This window comes from Melitaea cinxia, chromosome 13 (genome assembly GCF_905220565.1).
Source record: "Melitaea cinxia chromosome 13, ilMelCinx1.1, whole genome shotgun sequence".
NCBI lineage: Eukaryota > Metazoa > Arthropoda > Insecta > Lepidoptera > Nymphalidae > Melitaea > Melitaea cinxia.
In genome coordinates, this window is record NC_059406.1 from 2,901,626 (window position 1) to 2,919,989 (window position 18,364).

The following is an 18,364-nucleotide window of genomic DNA, read 5'->3' on the forward strand; positions in this document are numbered from 1 at the left end:
CGTATTATATAGGCAAAAAACGCTCTCGCAGAGATTCTGAACTGACACTACCATACTTTGAAGATCTTCCCCGTTCTGTGACAATACCTAGAGCAACAAAAGTGCGGACAGAATCTGCAACGTTGCGAAAACTAGGTACTATTATTAATATGGAACGAAACGTAACTATTTTTACATGAATATAATAAAACTAATGACGAAAACTAAGACTTAATATGTTTATAAGGATACAGAGGAATAATACTCAATTTAATTTTATGAAATTAAAATAGATTTAAGACATTTTATTTTAATCAGAGCATCATTTAGACTGATGAAAATTATTTTAGATTTTAATTTATATCTATGATATTATTAATCATTTTTTTAAATCTCTTAATTTCTATTTATCGATTATTTTTAACAAAAATATTAGATTTACTGATACAGAATTAAAGATAAATATTAGCAAAATGTTTCCACCAATAGAGCTTGGTATAAGCTTGAACATTTATATAAAGTATCAAATCATTTGTAAAGAAAAAAGGTAATATTTTTAGGGATATTCTTTAGTTAAAGTACGATTTAAAAACGGCTGGTACGTTTAGACTATTTTAATTCATCATCATGCTGGTCATGATATCCATCTCGTATAAACTTGTCGTATATCACTCGAAAGAAATTTGACCTATGACAATCAAGTCATGTCACATCACATCAGCCTATCGCAGTCCACTGCTAGACGTGGGCCTCCCCAAGTTCTCACCAAAAAGCCCAATTTTCCACAATCCTCATCCAGCCTCCAATGGCAACATTATTAAAAAAAGTTAAAAGTATTTAGTTATATATTTGAGGCAGAATCAAGGAGAAAGGAGAAAAAAAAAAGAATTTTACGAGTATGCAAGAAATTTGAAAAGATTGTCGAAATAATTGAGCAAATGTTGAGTAATTATGTCTTAATTACTTTTTTTACTAACACTATAGACTAGACAACTAGGTCGACAAACAAGCGTAGAGGTCACCTGATGGTAAGTGACTATCGTATCCCATGGACACACACTTGGCTGCAACACCTAAAGCATCGCACGCGCGTTGCCCCAATTTCCCCAGGAGCTCTGGTCACCATAGTCACCACAGAAACACGACGCTGCTTGAAAGCAGTATTATTTAGCTGTGATCATCTGTAAGGCTGAGGTACTTCCCCTTTCGGGCTGCTCCATATTTTAAGCAAGATATTTTCTGCTTTGTCCCACCTCAGTTGAACGTTACTAGTTGTAATCAATTCATATGAATATTATATAATATATCATTCACCCAGCTGCCATTCAGCGTGGTGACTATGGGCAACACACATGAGTTCACGCCATCTTTGGCGCGAACTTGTGGAGGCCTATATCCAGCAGTGAACTGTAATAGGCTGAAATGACGTTGATGATGATGAAGATATAATTCACAATTATTTATTTTAAATTTCAGCTCTGACTTCTTATTATTATTGATATTACAAATGAAATTGAATTAAACGAATTTGAGTACAGTAGGATTCAAAAATAATGTTCAGTAAATAAGAAGTTCATACGACAGGTTTCAAACATAATATATAATAAGAAGTTCATATCGAAAACTCACTATGATTAGAAAATTTGTTCGATTTAAAGAAAACAAAAAATTTGTGACAAATGTATAATATATTAGTAACACGGGGTATTATATACGTTTTTCTTTGATCAATGTGAATTCTAAATATTTCGGGACTTACATGCACTGCAAGCATGTTCACGTGTACACTTTTAAAGTGACCATCGAGAGACATAGCAAATATTTCTTTTTACATAGAATTTGTTATAAATAATGTTAATTTATAATTATATTAATTAATTCTTTGTTTAGTTTGTAACTTTTCACAGCTAAATATAGCCATCTTTCTTCACGCGGGAGAAAGGATTTTAAATGTTTTATTATTATTAATATTATTATTTTATTTATTTATTTATTTTTAGAACATACACACACGGTCGTCTGTTCCTATTATAAGCAACTTAATGCTTGTGTTACAGGTAACACCCGACTGTTACTTTATTTTTTTTTCTTTGATAAATAGAAATAGAAATAATACTTATATAAATATATAAATACAAATATTACACCCAGACTTAGGCGGGAATCGAACCCGCAACCCGCGGCACTGAAAGCAGAGCCACTACAAACTGCGCCAACAGGCTAGTCTAGTAGTAGTAGGGTTTATTGTAATTATAATTACTTCATGTATATTGTAAATATCCACGTCTTTAAATTGTTATTTAGTGTTAATACCTTTGCAGCGTTAATCCAGTTTATCTTAAAATTGATAACGATGGCTAAAGGTGTTAATCATATACGTGTAATCAGATTAACGAAAATATTGACCATAATTACAACACATTATGTTATAGTATTTGTCAAACTCTGTGATATTCTTCAAAAGTATTTATTGTAGATTGTAGTAATAAGTTTCAGTATTTGTATTAACAAAGCCTAGTCTAAATAGATTGATTAAAACTGATCAGTTTTTATTTCACTGACGGTTATATTTGGACTACTTAGTAATCATAATGACTGTAATTGTAGCAGTTATCAAAACTAAGTTTTATTAACAATTAAATAATATTGTTAACGTTGCTTTATGTTATTTTCGTAACTATGACAACACGCATTTTGTATGATATTGCATTGTAGTTATGTTAAGTTAAAAAATTATAGATTGTTGTAAAAATAAATCTTAAAATAAGATTTTTCATAATTAGTTACTTTTTTTAAACATTAAAGATAGGTAAAAATAACATCGTTATTAGAATAATAATATTTACACTGTTAACTTACTTGTTTGACGGTTATGAATTAGTTTTTACTCAAAACAATTGAAATTTGGCAACCAGTAAACATAAAAAGTCGACAAATCTTTGCTGAACTATGAGACTTAAGCTTCATAAAATATTCTTTACAAATTCAGAATGAGTTGAAAGAATTAGTTGGAATTTTATGGGAAGAAATCTCTACATAATTAGAATAAATTACAACTTGTACAAATGAACGAAGCAGCTAACCTTACGTACGGTCTGCCTGATGGTAAGCAACTGCAAAGCCTATGAAGGCCTACAACACCATAAGCTTTATAATTGCATTGCTGACCTTACCTACGACCCTCCCCAGAACTTCTGGCTGCCTTATTTACCAGAGAAATACTCGAGAATTGTGCTATTTTTTCTGTGACTTTCTGTAAGATCGAAATACTTTACCGAGTTTCGGCTTAACCCAACAAAAATTGTTATCAAAATGTAGATCAATTTTATTATTACTAGCGAATTATCAAGTAATCTTCGACATGTTAAACATAGCATGACAACAAAATTACTGTGAAAAATCAGGCTGTCAGTAGTTACTAAGCAACCTTTATATCCTAACTAACTTTCTTCTACAATTTTCTTATAGTGTAATACTAAACTTGTTATGAAAAAATATATCTTTACAGATAAGGTTGCTTTGTTGTACTGATAAAAAAAACTTAATTTTTTTATTTGCTGTTACGATTCATAATTCCGTATACAAATAAAAAATGTCTCGTAGTTCTGTATGTCTTCAATAAAAAAGATATACCATAATAAATAATAAATCTTTCAGCAATTTACAGTTATTGGTCGCAAACATTTCTGATGAAATTATACAAATAATATTAAAATTCGTTGCGTGATTTTTAATCTAAACGGTCATAGATAAATGTTTGCAACATAAATATCATGCACTGAAAATTCATAGTTATTATTATAAGTAAATAAACGCTTGAATCTTGGATCCAGAAACACATAACAGAATTACAAACACTGAGACCTCGAGACCAGATTTCTATATTTAGTACCAACAGAAATGTTTTTTTTTTTAAATATATATATCACTAGGTCGGCAAACAAGCGTACGGCTCACCTGATGGTAAGCGATTACCGTAGCTTATAGAAGCCTGCAACACCAGAAGCATCGCAAGTGCGTTGCCGACCCAATCCCCAATCCCCCCCCCCCTCCAGGAGCTCTGTTTTTAATGTGATGTGTCAATAAATATTAATAATAATAAATCTAGCACAATTATAGACATTCCCTCCGCAGATTTAGTAGATGCTGAATAGACTCCGTAGGGACCATATGTAACACAGATAAAAAAAAAAATATTCTTCCATTTTAATTTTCTTACTATATTTCTTCTGGTTTTTCTTTTCCTTCTGATACTTACGGTTGTGCATACATTAGAGTTATTTAGCATAAAAATAAAATCTTTTGGTGTTCAAATACCTGTTTATAAGTAATACTAAAATATAGTATTCGCGTATTCATTTCAAACCATCGACACTGTCGTCATCGAGATATGATTACTTTTATCATTGTACGCATCATAAGTAACTATTTTGTGATTAATTAGATATAGTTTCGTTGCTTAACATTTCAGATATTTTACACATAATAAATATACGAGTATAATTATATTTGCTCGAATGAAAAATAAAACCGACTTCAATAACATATTTAAGTAATATAACGTAGGTAGACAAAACATAGTCAAGTAAATACGCGTTATCAAAGATTACTCAAAAAGTAGTCATCAGATCTCGACCACAAGACAAGCCCTTTCGACTACAACAAGAATCATCAAAATCGGTATACCTAGTGAAAAGTTTAGCTGTATAATACAACGTAGGTCGCCGAAAAAAAAATGTCAAGTAAATACGCATTATTAGATGATATAACTCGAAAAGTACTTGTTAGATCTTAATTAAATTTAAATGAGACCAATAACACGCACCAACTTTCCTAACAGTCCCATGTCACCCAGTCAAGAGTTTTGAGGTAACATAAATTAAAAAATCAAATAAAAAACTACCGAATTGATCACTTACACCTTTTTTAGAAGTTGGTTAAAAATAATAATATACAAAAACAGAGGTGTTTGTTTACAAAGAATAAAAATAAATGCAACATGATGTATACATTTTCGTCAAGTTCCATTCTGCCTTTTCTCTCCGAACCTTATTTATATGGCACGTGTTTTATCCTGTGTTAACAAAAACCAAATTCCTTAGCATGTGTGTAAATCGCTTTAATTGTATTATGATAGAAACATAGTATTTGGAACAGACTTCAAGACAGAATGTACAGTTGGAAATCAGAACCTAAGTCGATTAATTTACTGATATAAAACATATCTATGTGATGACAGAAGCGGTGAATGAGTAACTCTGATATCAGTGTAACACAGTAGTGTAAATTAATTATTAAATAGGGAAAAAACTTGAAGAGCCTTGATTGTAACAAATTTACGACAAGGTTTGTTACATAACGTGTACGTAAACAAATTAATGCATAATGATATTAAATTGATAACAGTTTTTGTGAGTGGTGTTAAAGCTACTGTTGATTTAGTTGATTTATTTATTTATTTAAGCATACTAACAATATACATTGATATAAACACATTAGGTATACAGTAAAGTCCTTAATACATATATTAATAACTAACATGCATAACATTCAATTTTTTTTTCAGCTTGCATAAAACAAAATAAAACTATTAATTACTTTTTAAAAATGGATTACAAAAGAGAATATTATTAAAAGGAAGAAAAAAAAACTATATTATTTGTAAAAATGAAAAATAAGTTTCCTTTTAAATGTATTATAAGGATCACCAAACATGTTAATGCCTGGTAAATTCCTGGTGGTCTTTTGCAAGTTTGTTACAATTCAAACACAGTTTAACCATGGGCTCCTGATTATATACATGCCATACGAGTTTTTGATTGTTAGTTGGTGTTAATTGTACGCATGCTAACTTTTTATTCTGGTCTTGGAAACCATTTCTTGCTCTTATTCCACGATTAAAATATAAAGTAAACAAAGCATTGCACAAGACAGACATCAGATGGGAAATGATTCACCAGAAGAATGAGGATAATTATGTGCAGTCGAGTACCGTTTATAGAAGAAAAGGATCAAGATCACTGTTACACTGGAAATTTTACAGATTGTTATCGCGCCGATTAATCGCAGATACCTAAAGATTAATTTTCATGCATTATTATCATCACGATATAAATGATCACGATCAATAAAAGACACCGTCTCAATCACCTCCGATTGCATTTTGACCAATTTTTTTGTGAATTCATTCGTTCTATTTCTTTTGTAATTGTAAAGCAATATACAATAATTTTTGTTATTATTTTTGTAAAACTTTTCTCATAATCAGTCATGACTTCAGTCCACAGTGTACAGTCAGTACAACAAAAAATTCGTCCATGTGGCATCTCACACAGAACGAGTTAAACAGTCACAAAACTTGGAAATGTTAGAGTATCAACCAAATAATAATAATAATAATAATAATATATTCTTAATTGTACACCAAAATATAAACAAACAGTAGTGACTAAAAAATGTACAAAGGCGATCTTATCGCTGAAGTGCGATTTCTTCCAGATAACCTTTGGGCACAGGACACGATATAGCAGTGTCGGATAGGAACTATACAATATTCTTAAGGATGAATAAAAATAGTGTATTATAGATTCAATAATTCATACGCAATTTCTATTCTTTATTTTTTATAGAGGGTTTGTTCACAGGTTAAACATGTTACCCCATACCAAATATTTTTATTTATAAAAGTATACGTTGTATGTAGAATTTAATATCAATAGAATATTCTTATTTTAATAATAAATTGTACGGTACAGCAGGAAATTTCCTGCTTAATAATATAGAGCAGCCCGACTGGGGTGTTTTCAAGCAGTGTTGTGTTCCTGTGGACACAGCTCCTGCAAGAGGTCGCGATGCTTCTGGTGTTGCTAGCGTCTATAAGCTACGGTAATCGGTTACCATCAGGTGGGCCATACACTTGCTTGCCATGCCAAGCATTGCAAGTGTACCGACCTTACCCACGACCCGCCACAGGCAGGACAGATTAAAGTACCTGTTATTATTGTGAAGTACTTCCGCAGTCAGGTCGCCCCAAATTTCGATCGGAGTATTTTCTTCTATTAAACCACAACAGCTTGATTGTCAAAGTCAGACTGCCCCAAATTTCGAGTGGATTATTTTCTTCTATTAAACCACAATAGCTTGATTGTCAAAAAAGTAAATATAAAAAAAACGAGTGTACTTTAGACCACACGACTGATGTAAAACTTCTTTAATAGCCCCTGCAGTATTATATACGAAACGTAACTCTCTCTCTTTTTATCTTCGCTAACTTATGTCTCCCTCTCAACTTCCGTTCGTCTCGCGCGATCTCACTTTTCGTAAGCGAGACCAACAGCTTAACGTGCTCTCCGAGGCATGGTAGGGAGACCCACAAGGACCGCAGAAACACTCAGACCACGGCAAATGTTTGTCATGTGCGGGGATCCAACCCGCAACCGCCAGCGCAACAGCCACCACCTTTTTCCCAAAGGCCATCGCCGCACCCTCAACTCCCGTAACGTTACTATTTGATAAAATTAATAATAAATTTCTGTCTGTTGCCTATTACGTCATTCAAATAGTGTTTTTAAGTATTATAAAGACGAGAAATAGCGATAATATTTTTAAAATATGCCTGAATTTGATGTATGTGTATATACAATTATTTATTTTATTTTATTAAATTAAATAAATTTCGTACTTTCCTTACATTTGTTTCTATTTACTTATAACATTTTTACTTATTTGCTTATAGTTTCCACAAAGGAGAAGTACGTTATAGTTATATAATAACATTTCTGATGATTCTCTATAAATATTGTCGGTAGTGAAATTGTAATAAAGTCAATTCTACGTATAAATTTATGAGTAAAAATTAATTAACAATAAGTATTAATTTTAAGTTTACTTATTTAAAACACATAACATGATACAAAAGTCCTACTAAATAGTTACTAATAAAAGGCAGTGTCGCTTGAAACAGCGCGCATTACAACGAGCCTCAGCCTGGAGCCCTAACTACCAGCAATCACAGGCTCAAATTGCTAGCGGAGATTTAAGTTTTATAGATATATTTAAAGTGTATCAGATAGGGTAAATAAAATAAAAAATATATAATAAATATAAAATAAATAAATAAATTACTAATGTAACTACTGCCAGTACTAACCACTAATTAAGTCCCAATCAAAACACATTACGTGCATAGGCCCTTGTCTGGCTAAAATAAAGTAATCAAAGTATCATTCTAGATATTATCGTGATAATAACATCTGATTTAATAATTATCATCGTGATAAAAATCAGTAAATATGAAACTAGAGATAGCCTGACAAAAATAACGACCAATAACTGCTAAAAAAAGAACATTCTCGCTTTTCCGCTTGATTTTACACGTGATCGTAGTATCTACATATGATTATAGTATAGACTGTGACGGATCTAATTCTGTACATTAAATATATTTTCAATGGTTATTTTTTTTTTTTATGTCACTAGGTCGGCAAACAAGCGTACGGCTCACCTGATGGTAAGCGATTACCGTAGCTTATAGACGCCTACAACACCAGAAGCGTCGCAAGCGCGCTGCCGACCCAATCCCCAATCCCCCAGGAGCTCTGGTCACCTTACTCACCAACAGGAACACAATACTGCTTGAAAACCGTATTATTTTCAGGGTTCTTACTTTATAAACGATACTGAAGCCAATAGCGTCAAAATTTTTATTTCTTTCTGTTTGTCTCTATCTTGACCGCATACAACGTGAACGTCCCACCTTGACTGTATTTAAATGAAATTAGACACTATTTTACTTCAAACTATGAGCCATGGACATCGCATACTGCTTATCATATTCAACACTATTCTATTGAGAGTGATGATCACAGTTAAAATGAATGTAAAGGCAAAATAGTACAATTTATAATTAAGAACGCCTTGTCCAAATTTCGAGCAAAATTTGAAACTGGCGTACCGAGAATTTTCTAAACATAATGAAAAAAAAAAAGTAAAACTACCATACCATAACGTAACCATTGGTAGATTTTTTTATTTACTGTAACTTTTTATTTACATTCACTATCTACACAACTTCAATTATAGGTAGCAGAGATTTTGGCTAAATCTACTTGAAATTTCCGTATTAAAATCTAAAACATAAAATTATTATCTTCGACGATATTTGAAATTTTACAGCGAAGTTTATACCGATCAAACGTAATTTTCGACCAAATTAATTTGTTCTAGGGCATACCGTTTTAACTCACGCTCGTTATAACATATTAGCTTAACATAATTGACTTAAACTACCCCACTTGACTTTATTAAATAATTTACATAACAATTTTAGAATAATAAAAAAACAAAAGAAGCTCACCTTACAAAAGATCACAGCTAAATAGCAATGAACTCAAGTCGTGTGTCCCTTACTCCTGGGGAGGATCAGCAACGCGCTAGCAATGCTATAATCATCGTCTGATGATCAAAAAATTACTTAGTTTAAGATGGCTTTTAAAACACCATTTACCTTAAATTGATATTAACAAATCACCTTACTTTTCAGTCCGGGTATGGTACGCGGACCTTTGATTAAAAATGAAGTAAAGTTTTCAAAAAATTAATAATAGGTGTTTTGAAGTTTATTTGGAGTCCTAGTTTAATATCATTACAGCCTATACAGTCCACTGCTGGACATAGGCCTCCACAAGTTTACGCCAAAAATAACGTGAACTCATGTGTTTTGCCCATAGTCACCACGCTGGGCAGGCGGGTTGGTGACCGTAGTACTTTACGGTAGGCTTTGTCGCACCAAAGACGCTGCTGCCCGTCTTCGGCCTGTGTATTTCAAAGCCAGCAGTTGGATGGTTATCCCACCATCGGTCGGCTTCTTAAGTTCCAAGATGGTTGTGGAACCTTGTTATCCCTTAGTCGCCTTACGACACCCACGGGAAGAGAGGAGGTGGCTAAATCTTTAGTGCCGTAGCCACACAGCTAGTTTAATATACCATATATCATATATGCCCTACCATATCTACTAACACTCGGTAAAACACGATTTTAATTTAAATCCTGATTTTATGGGAAATCCGAGAGAAAAAGTAGCCTATGTATTGGTCTGAAGATTAGCCCGGACAAACAGACATTAAAAATAACATACAGAAAGTTTTTTTTTTTAATCGTTTGTCTTTTAGTATCGTGTAAATATATGCTCTTGAAAAACAGCTATTTTGAATTCATAGACAGATACTTCAATCTTATTTATAAGTGGAAATATATAAATAAATATATAGGGAGGTTGTGAAGTCAAATGAAGAATTCAAAACAAAAATAATTGTTTAGGCTTTCATTCATGAGAAGATTTATTATTACATATATTTTAAGTTAAAGTTTTATTGTATAAAGTTGCAACACAGTAAATTAGTTTTTTACAACTGGTATCACCGTTCCTGCCCAGGCGTCACTTTACTTGCAAGAGAAAATCGAAGCCATCAAAATGGAGTCGAATAATCTAGCATTCATTTAACAAATTATTCATATTCATTATTCATGTAAGCGCAAACAAATTTTTGGCGACCGTGTTGATTACGAATCTGCAAGATGAACGATTAGAAAATTAAAATCAACAAGAATCACCTATGAAATTTTACATATCAATAATCATAATCAAGATTCAAAATTCAAGATATACTTTAACTACTACTTAGAACCAAAGGCCTGATCCTGAGACAGCAGTCAATTCATTCATTTAATCAGAAGAACAATCATACTTGAAAAAATGATCGGAGGGGGCGGCTACGTCGTGACCTTAGCTTGGTGCGCAGAAGCCATCGTGGACCACGCAGCTTACTAAGATAAGTGCCCTAAATTCCCTAAAATCCTTTTTTCTATCCATTACATTATCCTATACCCAATGCCAGCTTCACTTGAGCAAATTAAATACAAAAATTGCAAGTATTAACATGTACGAAACACGTGTTTTATCTACCTACATCCATTTTGTTAAAAGTTATATTACGTATTAATTTCATTAAAAACAGGGTAAAGCTTTAGATTAGGTAAAACCGAATTTCGGGACCGTGGGGGGATGGGGGGGGAGAGGGTGGGGAACGCTACCCCTGGTACCACTGTCACACCTCGGAACCCCATGGTTATGGAGATATCCATGGTTAAAGTTTTGAGGTTAGAAGAAGAATTTCGAAAGTTAGAGGGAACGCTTGGCTCCGACGCTGCGGGAAGTGCAGCCCTTCCGCCCTTGCGTGCGAAAGCACGCTCACTCATGCTCCGTTCCGCAGCGGAGGCTGGTCGCCTTCGGCGACCAGCCTCAGCCGCTCCTCTACGCATTCGTTCGCGCGCTTTCGCACGGCGGGCGAGGGCTGCCCTCCCTCCGCGCCTCCGCGGCACAAAAAAAACACTCTAGGGGTAGGACAGACCAAGACCACGTGGACAGTGGGGTGCTCCGATTCGGTTTTGGGTATTTTTCGAATTTCTAAACCTATATTCTAGCACGCAATGTTACTAATTTTATTAGAATATTATGTCTGACGCGTTATTTTGTTTAAAAATGTCGTTTTGTCAGTCGTTAAGCGTCAGTTCGTATCGTTTGTTGATCTTGCAATCGAGATCGTTTTTACGTAAATTTGTTCGAAAATAAAATGTGAAAGTTGGTGAATGGAGCATATGAGTGCACTTCCCGCTGCACCGGAGTTAAGGTGGAGTCAGACACGGAGCTCTAAGGTATTGTAATATCTCTGAATCACGTAAAGTTAACCCCAAAACTTCAAACACGATATCTTCGAAACCACGGGGTTTACGCGAAACGCACACTACGGAGGGCTAAAAAACCCACCCTCCCCACCACCCTTTACCCTCCCACCCCCATTTCACCCCATAAATTGGAGGCCACTTAACTAACGAATGACCAATTCTTCTTCTAACCTCAAAACTTTAACCATCGATATCTCCATAACCATGGGGTTCCGAGGTGTGATAGTGGTACCAGGGGTAGTGTTCCCCACCCTCCCCTCCCCCATCCCCCTACGGTCCCGAAATTCGGTTTTACCTAATCTAGATCTTAGCCAAAAACAGTTATGAATCAACATTTTTAGACGTAAAATATTTAATTATTTAATAAAACCATAGTAAAACTAACAAAGAATTATTCAATAAAGTAAATTTAATCTTTAAGTTGCAGTAAAAAGTTACTTATTATAACAATAGATGAACAGTATTATATTTTTGTTATTTTTATATACGAGTTATACGAATTAATGTAAAATTGTAATACGAATTAACGTAATAGTGTTGACGGGAAATCATATTAATTTATTCGCCGAATACTTCAGGATTTTCGAATGCTGCGCGTACGCTTGACGCTGGCCGACCGGTGCAGCTAGTGGATCAGCTGAGCGGTAACCAGTGCTTGCTGAGAACATTTTTTTTTTGTTTACGAGCGGAGTCCTGAGCATCGTCGAATTGAGGAGCGTGAGACATTATTATTATTTTTTAACTACCTACTTAATTTACTTTCGATTTCCCTATTCACTTCTTTGCATTTAGATATATTTTTTTTCTTTCATAATCACTTCACTTTATTTGAATTAAGTATTTGTATTAATTTTGTAATAGTTATAAATTTAAATAACCACAATGACCGAAGCTAGTAGTGTCTCAACAGTTAATGCAAAGGAGTTGAAGGATCTATGTGTAAGACGTAGTTCTGTAAAAGGCCGTATTACTAAATTTAAAACTTATTTGAATTCTATTTCCTCGATTAGTTTGACGTCGCTTCAGATAGGCGAATTACAATTGAAGGTAGATAGAATTAAAAAATTGTCAGATGATTTTGATATGCTACAATCACGAATAGAAGTACTTAATTTTGAGAATATGACCAGTGAGCTTATCGAGCGTGATAATATTGAACAGGATTTTTGTATTACTATTGCAACGGGGTTACAAATAATTCAGAATAATCAGAAAGACACAAGTAACACTAGCTCGCCGCGCGAAGATCAAACTATTCTTGAACATTCTTGTTGTAATCATGATCGTCACGAGGTCAACTTTAAGCTTCCACAAATTCAGATTTCCAAATTTGATGGGTCTTATTTCAGATGGTTAGATTTTCGGGATTCATTTTTATCACTAGTACATAACAATAATCGACTTCAGGCAATTCATAAATTTCATTATTTGGTATCATATTTGGAGGGGGATGCTGCACGTATAGTTTCTAATATTGAAATATCCGAGGCAAATTATAACGATGCTTGGCTTTTGCTTTGTGAACGTTATGATAACAAAAAACAACTTATAGCTCATCACCTCAGTGCTCTTTTTAACATAAATACAGTGGCTCGTGAATCAGAAAGATCACTTAGATTTTTGGTAGATCATGTAACAAAAAACCTTCGTGCTTTAGCTACTTTAGGCGAACCTACTGACAAGTGGGACACGCTCATTATTCATATGGTATCCTCAAAATTAGACAATGTTACTATGGTTAAGTGGCAGGAATATCGTAATACATTGGATGATGTACCCACACTTAAACAATTTCATAAATTCTTATCCGATCGTTCAGATGTTCTCGAAAGTTTAAATCGAAATAAACCAGATAAAATATTGTCTCAGTCACGACCTGCAATTCCATTAATTCGTAAAAATAATTTTGGCGAACGACAATTGAAATCTTTTGCAGCCACAAGTCAAATAAATTATCGCTGTGTTCTATGCAAAGGAGATCACCGAATATATAATTATCCTATATTTTTAAGCAAAAATGTTGAAGAACGCAAAATTGAAGTTTCTAAGTTAAACTTGTGTCCTAATTGCTTAAGATTTGGGCATTCAATTCGTGAATGCCACTTAGGACCTTGCCGTGAGTGTAATAAGAGACACAATACTCTTTTGCACATCACCAAAAACAAAACTAGTTCTAAAATTCCTACAGTAGAAAACGATACTGATTTCAGTAATAATCATTCATTAGCAAATTTTTCTAAACAAAACTTTAATCAAATCATATTGTCTACAGCATTAATCAATGTAACAAATCCTAATACAAATCAAAGCAAAACAGTCCGCGCACTGCTGGACTGCGGCAGCCAATCTTCATTTATTACTCAATCTCTTAAACAATCATTGTCGCTAGATTCAAATCCAATCCATACAATCAACGTTATAGGCATAGGAAACAACTCTTGTGATAAAGTCACAGAGTCATGCAATTTGAAATTCAATTCATTAGTTAACAAAGATTTTAGTATTTCACTTTCATGTTTAGTACTAAAGAATCTTTCAGGAGAAATCCCTATTCAATCCATCAATATTCAGCAATTCAAATTACCAAAAAACATTCAGTTAGCAGACCCGACCTTTGATCAACCCGCACCAGTAGAAATCATTATTGGTGCCGATATATTTTGGGACATCTTAGGCTCTGAGCAGAAGTCTCTGGGCCCTAATAATCCTAAACTAAGAAGTTCCAAGCTAGGGTGGCTGATCGGAGGCCCTATCTCTACCTCTACTCATAATATTCATAAAAGCAATAATAATCAGTGTCTGTCTAGCCTATCTTACTTCAACAAAATTGATTCACAATTATCTAAATTTTGGGAATTAGAATCAGTTCCTCAAGACCCAATATTATCTGATGCAGATAAAGAATGTGAAAACCATTTTATTCGTCATACATACCGTCTCCCCACGGGTAGATTCTGTGTTAGGCTCCCATTAGCTAATACACCCGATGTGTTGGGCGATTCTTATACACTAGCGAAAAGGCGTTTCCTTAATTTAGAAAAGCGATTAAATAAGAAACCAGAAATGAAATCACAATATAGCAATTTTATTCATGAATATGTACAGTTAGGCCATCTGGAAAAAATATCAACATTAAATCTAGGTACATCATATTTTTTATGCCATCATGCTGTATTTAAAGCTAACAGCGAATCAACAAAATTACGAGTAGTTTTTGATGGGTCGGCACGCACTTCCTCAGGTCTATCTGTAAATGACATACAGTTAAAGGGCCCAAATATTCAAGACTCTCTTTTTTCCATTTTGATTAGAGCCCGACAGTATAAATATCTCTTGACAGGGGACATAGAAAAAATGTACCGCCAGATTCTCCTTCATGAAGAGGATCGTAATCTGCAGCTCATACTGTGGAGAGAAGATGAGTCAAAACCTTTAGAAACGTATCGATTAAATACTGTCACTTACGGGTTTAAAAGTGCCAGCTATTTGAGTACTCGGTGCCTTTGGCAACTAGGGGAGGAATGCGATGACGATCTCATAAAAACAATCATTCAACACGACTTTTACGTTGATGACCTAATAACTGGTGCAGATGAAGAAGACACCCTTCTCTATATACAGAAGTTCGCAGTTGAAGCACTTAGGAAGGGATGTTTTAATTTAAGAAAATTTAGATCAAATTCAAAGGCAATTTATCAGTCTGATGTAGTTGATTCAAAGGATAATTTAAGCATTAGTAATTCATTAAATACGTTAGGGTTAGGTTGGAATTCCAACACAGATAATTTGCATGTTTCTATACAGATACCTTCAAGTAATGTGTTAACCAAAAGATTCATATTATCTTCATCATTTAAAATTTTTGATCCTCTTGAGTTATTGAGTCCATGCATAATCAAACCTAAATTATTATTACAACTTTTATGGACTGAAAAACTAACTTGGGACGAACCAGTCTCCGATCATTTTAATTTCGAATGGAAAAAATTTGCTGATAATTTGCATTGTTTAAAATCACTAGACATACCTAGACGCACACTTTGTGATTCACCATCATCCATTGAACTGCATTCTTTCAGCGATGCATCTCAGTCTGCATATGGGGCGTGCCTATATATGCGATCCCTTGACTCTCTAGGTAATGTTACCGTTTCTTTATTATGTGGAAAGTCCAAAGTGGCGCCAATAAAACCAATGACAATACCACGGCTTGAGCTGTGCGCCGCCTTATTGTCTGCAAGACTGGTAAAAACAACTATTGATTCTTTAAGATATCAAAATGTACGTCTTATTCATTGGTGGGACTCTAGTGTTGTCCTTGGGTGGCTCCGAGCCAACTTCAGTAATTTAAAAACTTTCGTAGCCAACCGAATTGTTGAAATTTGCGAGTTAACAGATGCTAATTCTTGGCGTTATGTTCCATCCTCTGAGAACCCTGCTGATCTTATATCAAGAGGAGTACAACCCAACGAAATTGTTAATATGTCATTGTGGTGGTCAGGGCCTTCATTTCTTTTAAAACCAGAGTGTGAATGGCCACAATTAATTAAAAATTCAGATTCTATTTTACCGGAGATAAAATCACATACAGCTACAATAAATTCAATGGATCCAGTCATAAATATAGAAAATTACTCTAAGCTTAATAAATTAAAACGCATAGTTGCATATGTAAAGCGATTTCTTTATAACATAAAAAATCCTAAAAATAAAATAGTCAGTAAACTTACAATTGAAGAATTGAATGATTCATTTTATTATTTATGTATAACAGCTCAAAAACAGCTATTTCCACTAGAATATCATTCGCTAACTAAAAACAAATTTATAAATTCTAAGTCAACCATTTTATCTTTGTCTCCATTTATTGATGCAAACGGTTTAATTAGAGTCGGTGGTCGCATAGATGCTTCTAATTTAAGCTATGATAGAAAGCACCCAATACTTTTACATGCCTCTCATCATCTTACCAAGCTCATTTTTGAAGATTGTCATTTACGAAATTTACACGCAGGCCCACAATTACTGCTCGCTTCTGTACGGGATCAGATATGGCCTATCAATGGTCGACGCCTAGCTAGAAGCACAGTTCAAAAGTGCATCACATGCAGACGGCTGCGAGGTAAAACTCTAAGTCCATTCATGGGAACTTTGCCATCACAACGTGTTACAGTCGATTTTCCGTTTCGTACTGTAGGCATCGACTTCGCGGGTCCATTCATGATACTAAATAGACGGGGTCGCGGAGCTCGGCTTGTAAAATGTTATTTGTGTCTATTCATTTGCCTTCGCTACAAATGCATACATTTAGAAGCCGTCAGCGATTTAACCAAAGACGCATTCATAATGACTTTACGCCGTTTTATTGCCAGGCGTGGTAAGCCGCTGGAAATATTTTGTGACAATGGTCGCAATTTTGTAGGAGCAGCTAAAGAAATTGCTATTTTTTTTAAAATCCTATTCTGATTCAGTGTTAGATTTTGCGATTGGAGAGGAAATAAAATTCAAATTCTCACCATCTTATGCTCCTCATTTCGGCGGTGTCTGGGAGGCCGGCGTAAAATCGGCTAAATACCATGTTAAACGTGTTATGGGTAACACCCACTTAACTTTCGAAGAGATAAGCACACTATTTGCACAAGTGGAAGGTATCCTTAACAGTCGCCCGTTGTGTCCTTTGTCCTCTAGTCCTAACGATTTTCTTCCCCTCTCTCCAGGGCACTTTCTTATTGGACGACCAATCACTGCATTACCTGCACCTGAGCTAGTGGAACAGAAGACGACCGCACTCCAACGATATGCTCGTCTTGAACAAATAAGGCAACATTTCTGGCAGCGCTGGCACAAAGAATACATCTCGGAACTGCAACAACGCTCCAAGTGGCGAACAAAGTATGGACCAGCTTTGAAGATTGGAGATTTGGTCCTACTTCAAGAGGAAAACTTGCCTCCCTTATGCTGGCGTCTTGGACGAGTTGCTCGTCTCTACCATGGACCTGATGGTGTGGCACGAGTGGCTGATGTTAACACAACCAGGGGCTGCCTTAGAAGACCCCTCACCCGCATCTGCCCACTTTTGGACGACGAATCTGTTGAAAGGAAATCATTCAACGCGGGGGAGGATGTTTAGGCTTTCATTCATGAGAAGATTTATTATTACATATATTTTAAGTTAAAGTTTTATTGTATAAAGTTGCAACACAGTAAATTAGTTTTTTACAACTGGTATCACCGTTCCTGCCCAGGCGTCACTTTACTTGCAAGAGAAAATCGAAGCCATCAAAATGGAGTCGAATAATCTAGCATTCATTTAACAAATTATTCATATTCATTATTCATGTAAGCGCAAACAATAATAAATACTGAGCTCGTACAATCTTCTATTAATCATGTTTTTGTGTTCGATTTTTGCGACTATCCCTTAACAAATTTTGTAAAAAATGGTACGTACTCGACCATGAAAATTCGACTCGCTCTGAAGAGATATTTATTTATTATTTTAACAAAAACATTTTGACGTTATAATATCATTAAGAATCGATTAAGAATCGATTATATTTATTATCGATTGTATATCGATATTATAGATTATCTTAAGAATCGATTTTCATATAAGGCCGGTATGAAAAAAATATGAGTAAAA

At 34.4% G+C, this 18,364-nt stretch overlaps 1 protein-coding gene across 1 annotated transcript; it reads left to right on the forward strand.

Moving 5' to 3' along the window:
• The first annotated feature begins 12,603 nt into the window (after nucleotides 1–12,603).
• Nucleotides 12,604–17,929, forward strand: LOC123659233. The gene is made up of 2 exons (XM_045594481.1): nucleotides 12,604–16,249; nucleotides 17,193–17,929. Exons 1-2 carry the CDS (start codon nucleotides 12,604–12,606, stop codon nucleotides 17,849–17,851), a joined length of 4,305 nt encoding a protein of 1,434 aa, XP_045450437.1. The 3' UTR covers nucleotides 17,852–17,929.
• Nucleotides 17,930–18,364: the final 435 nt, after the last annotated feature.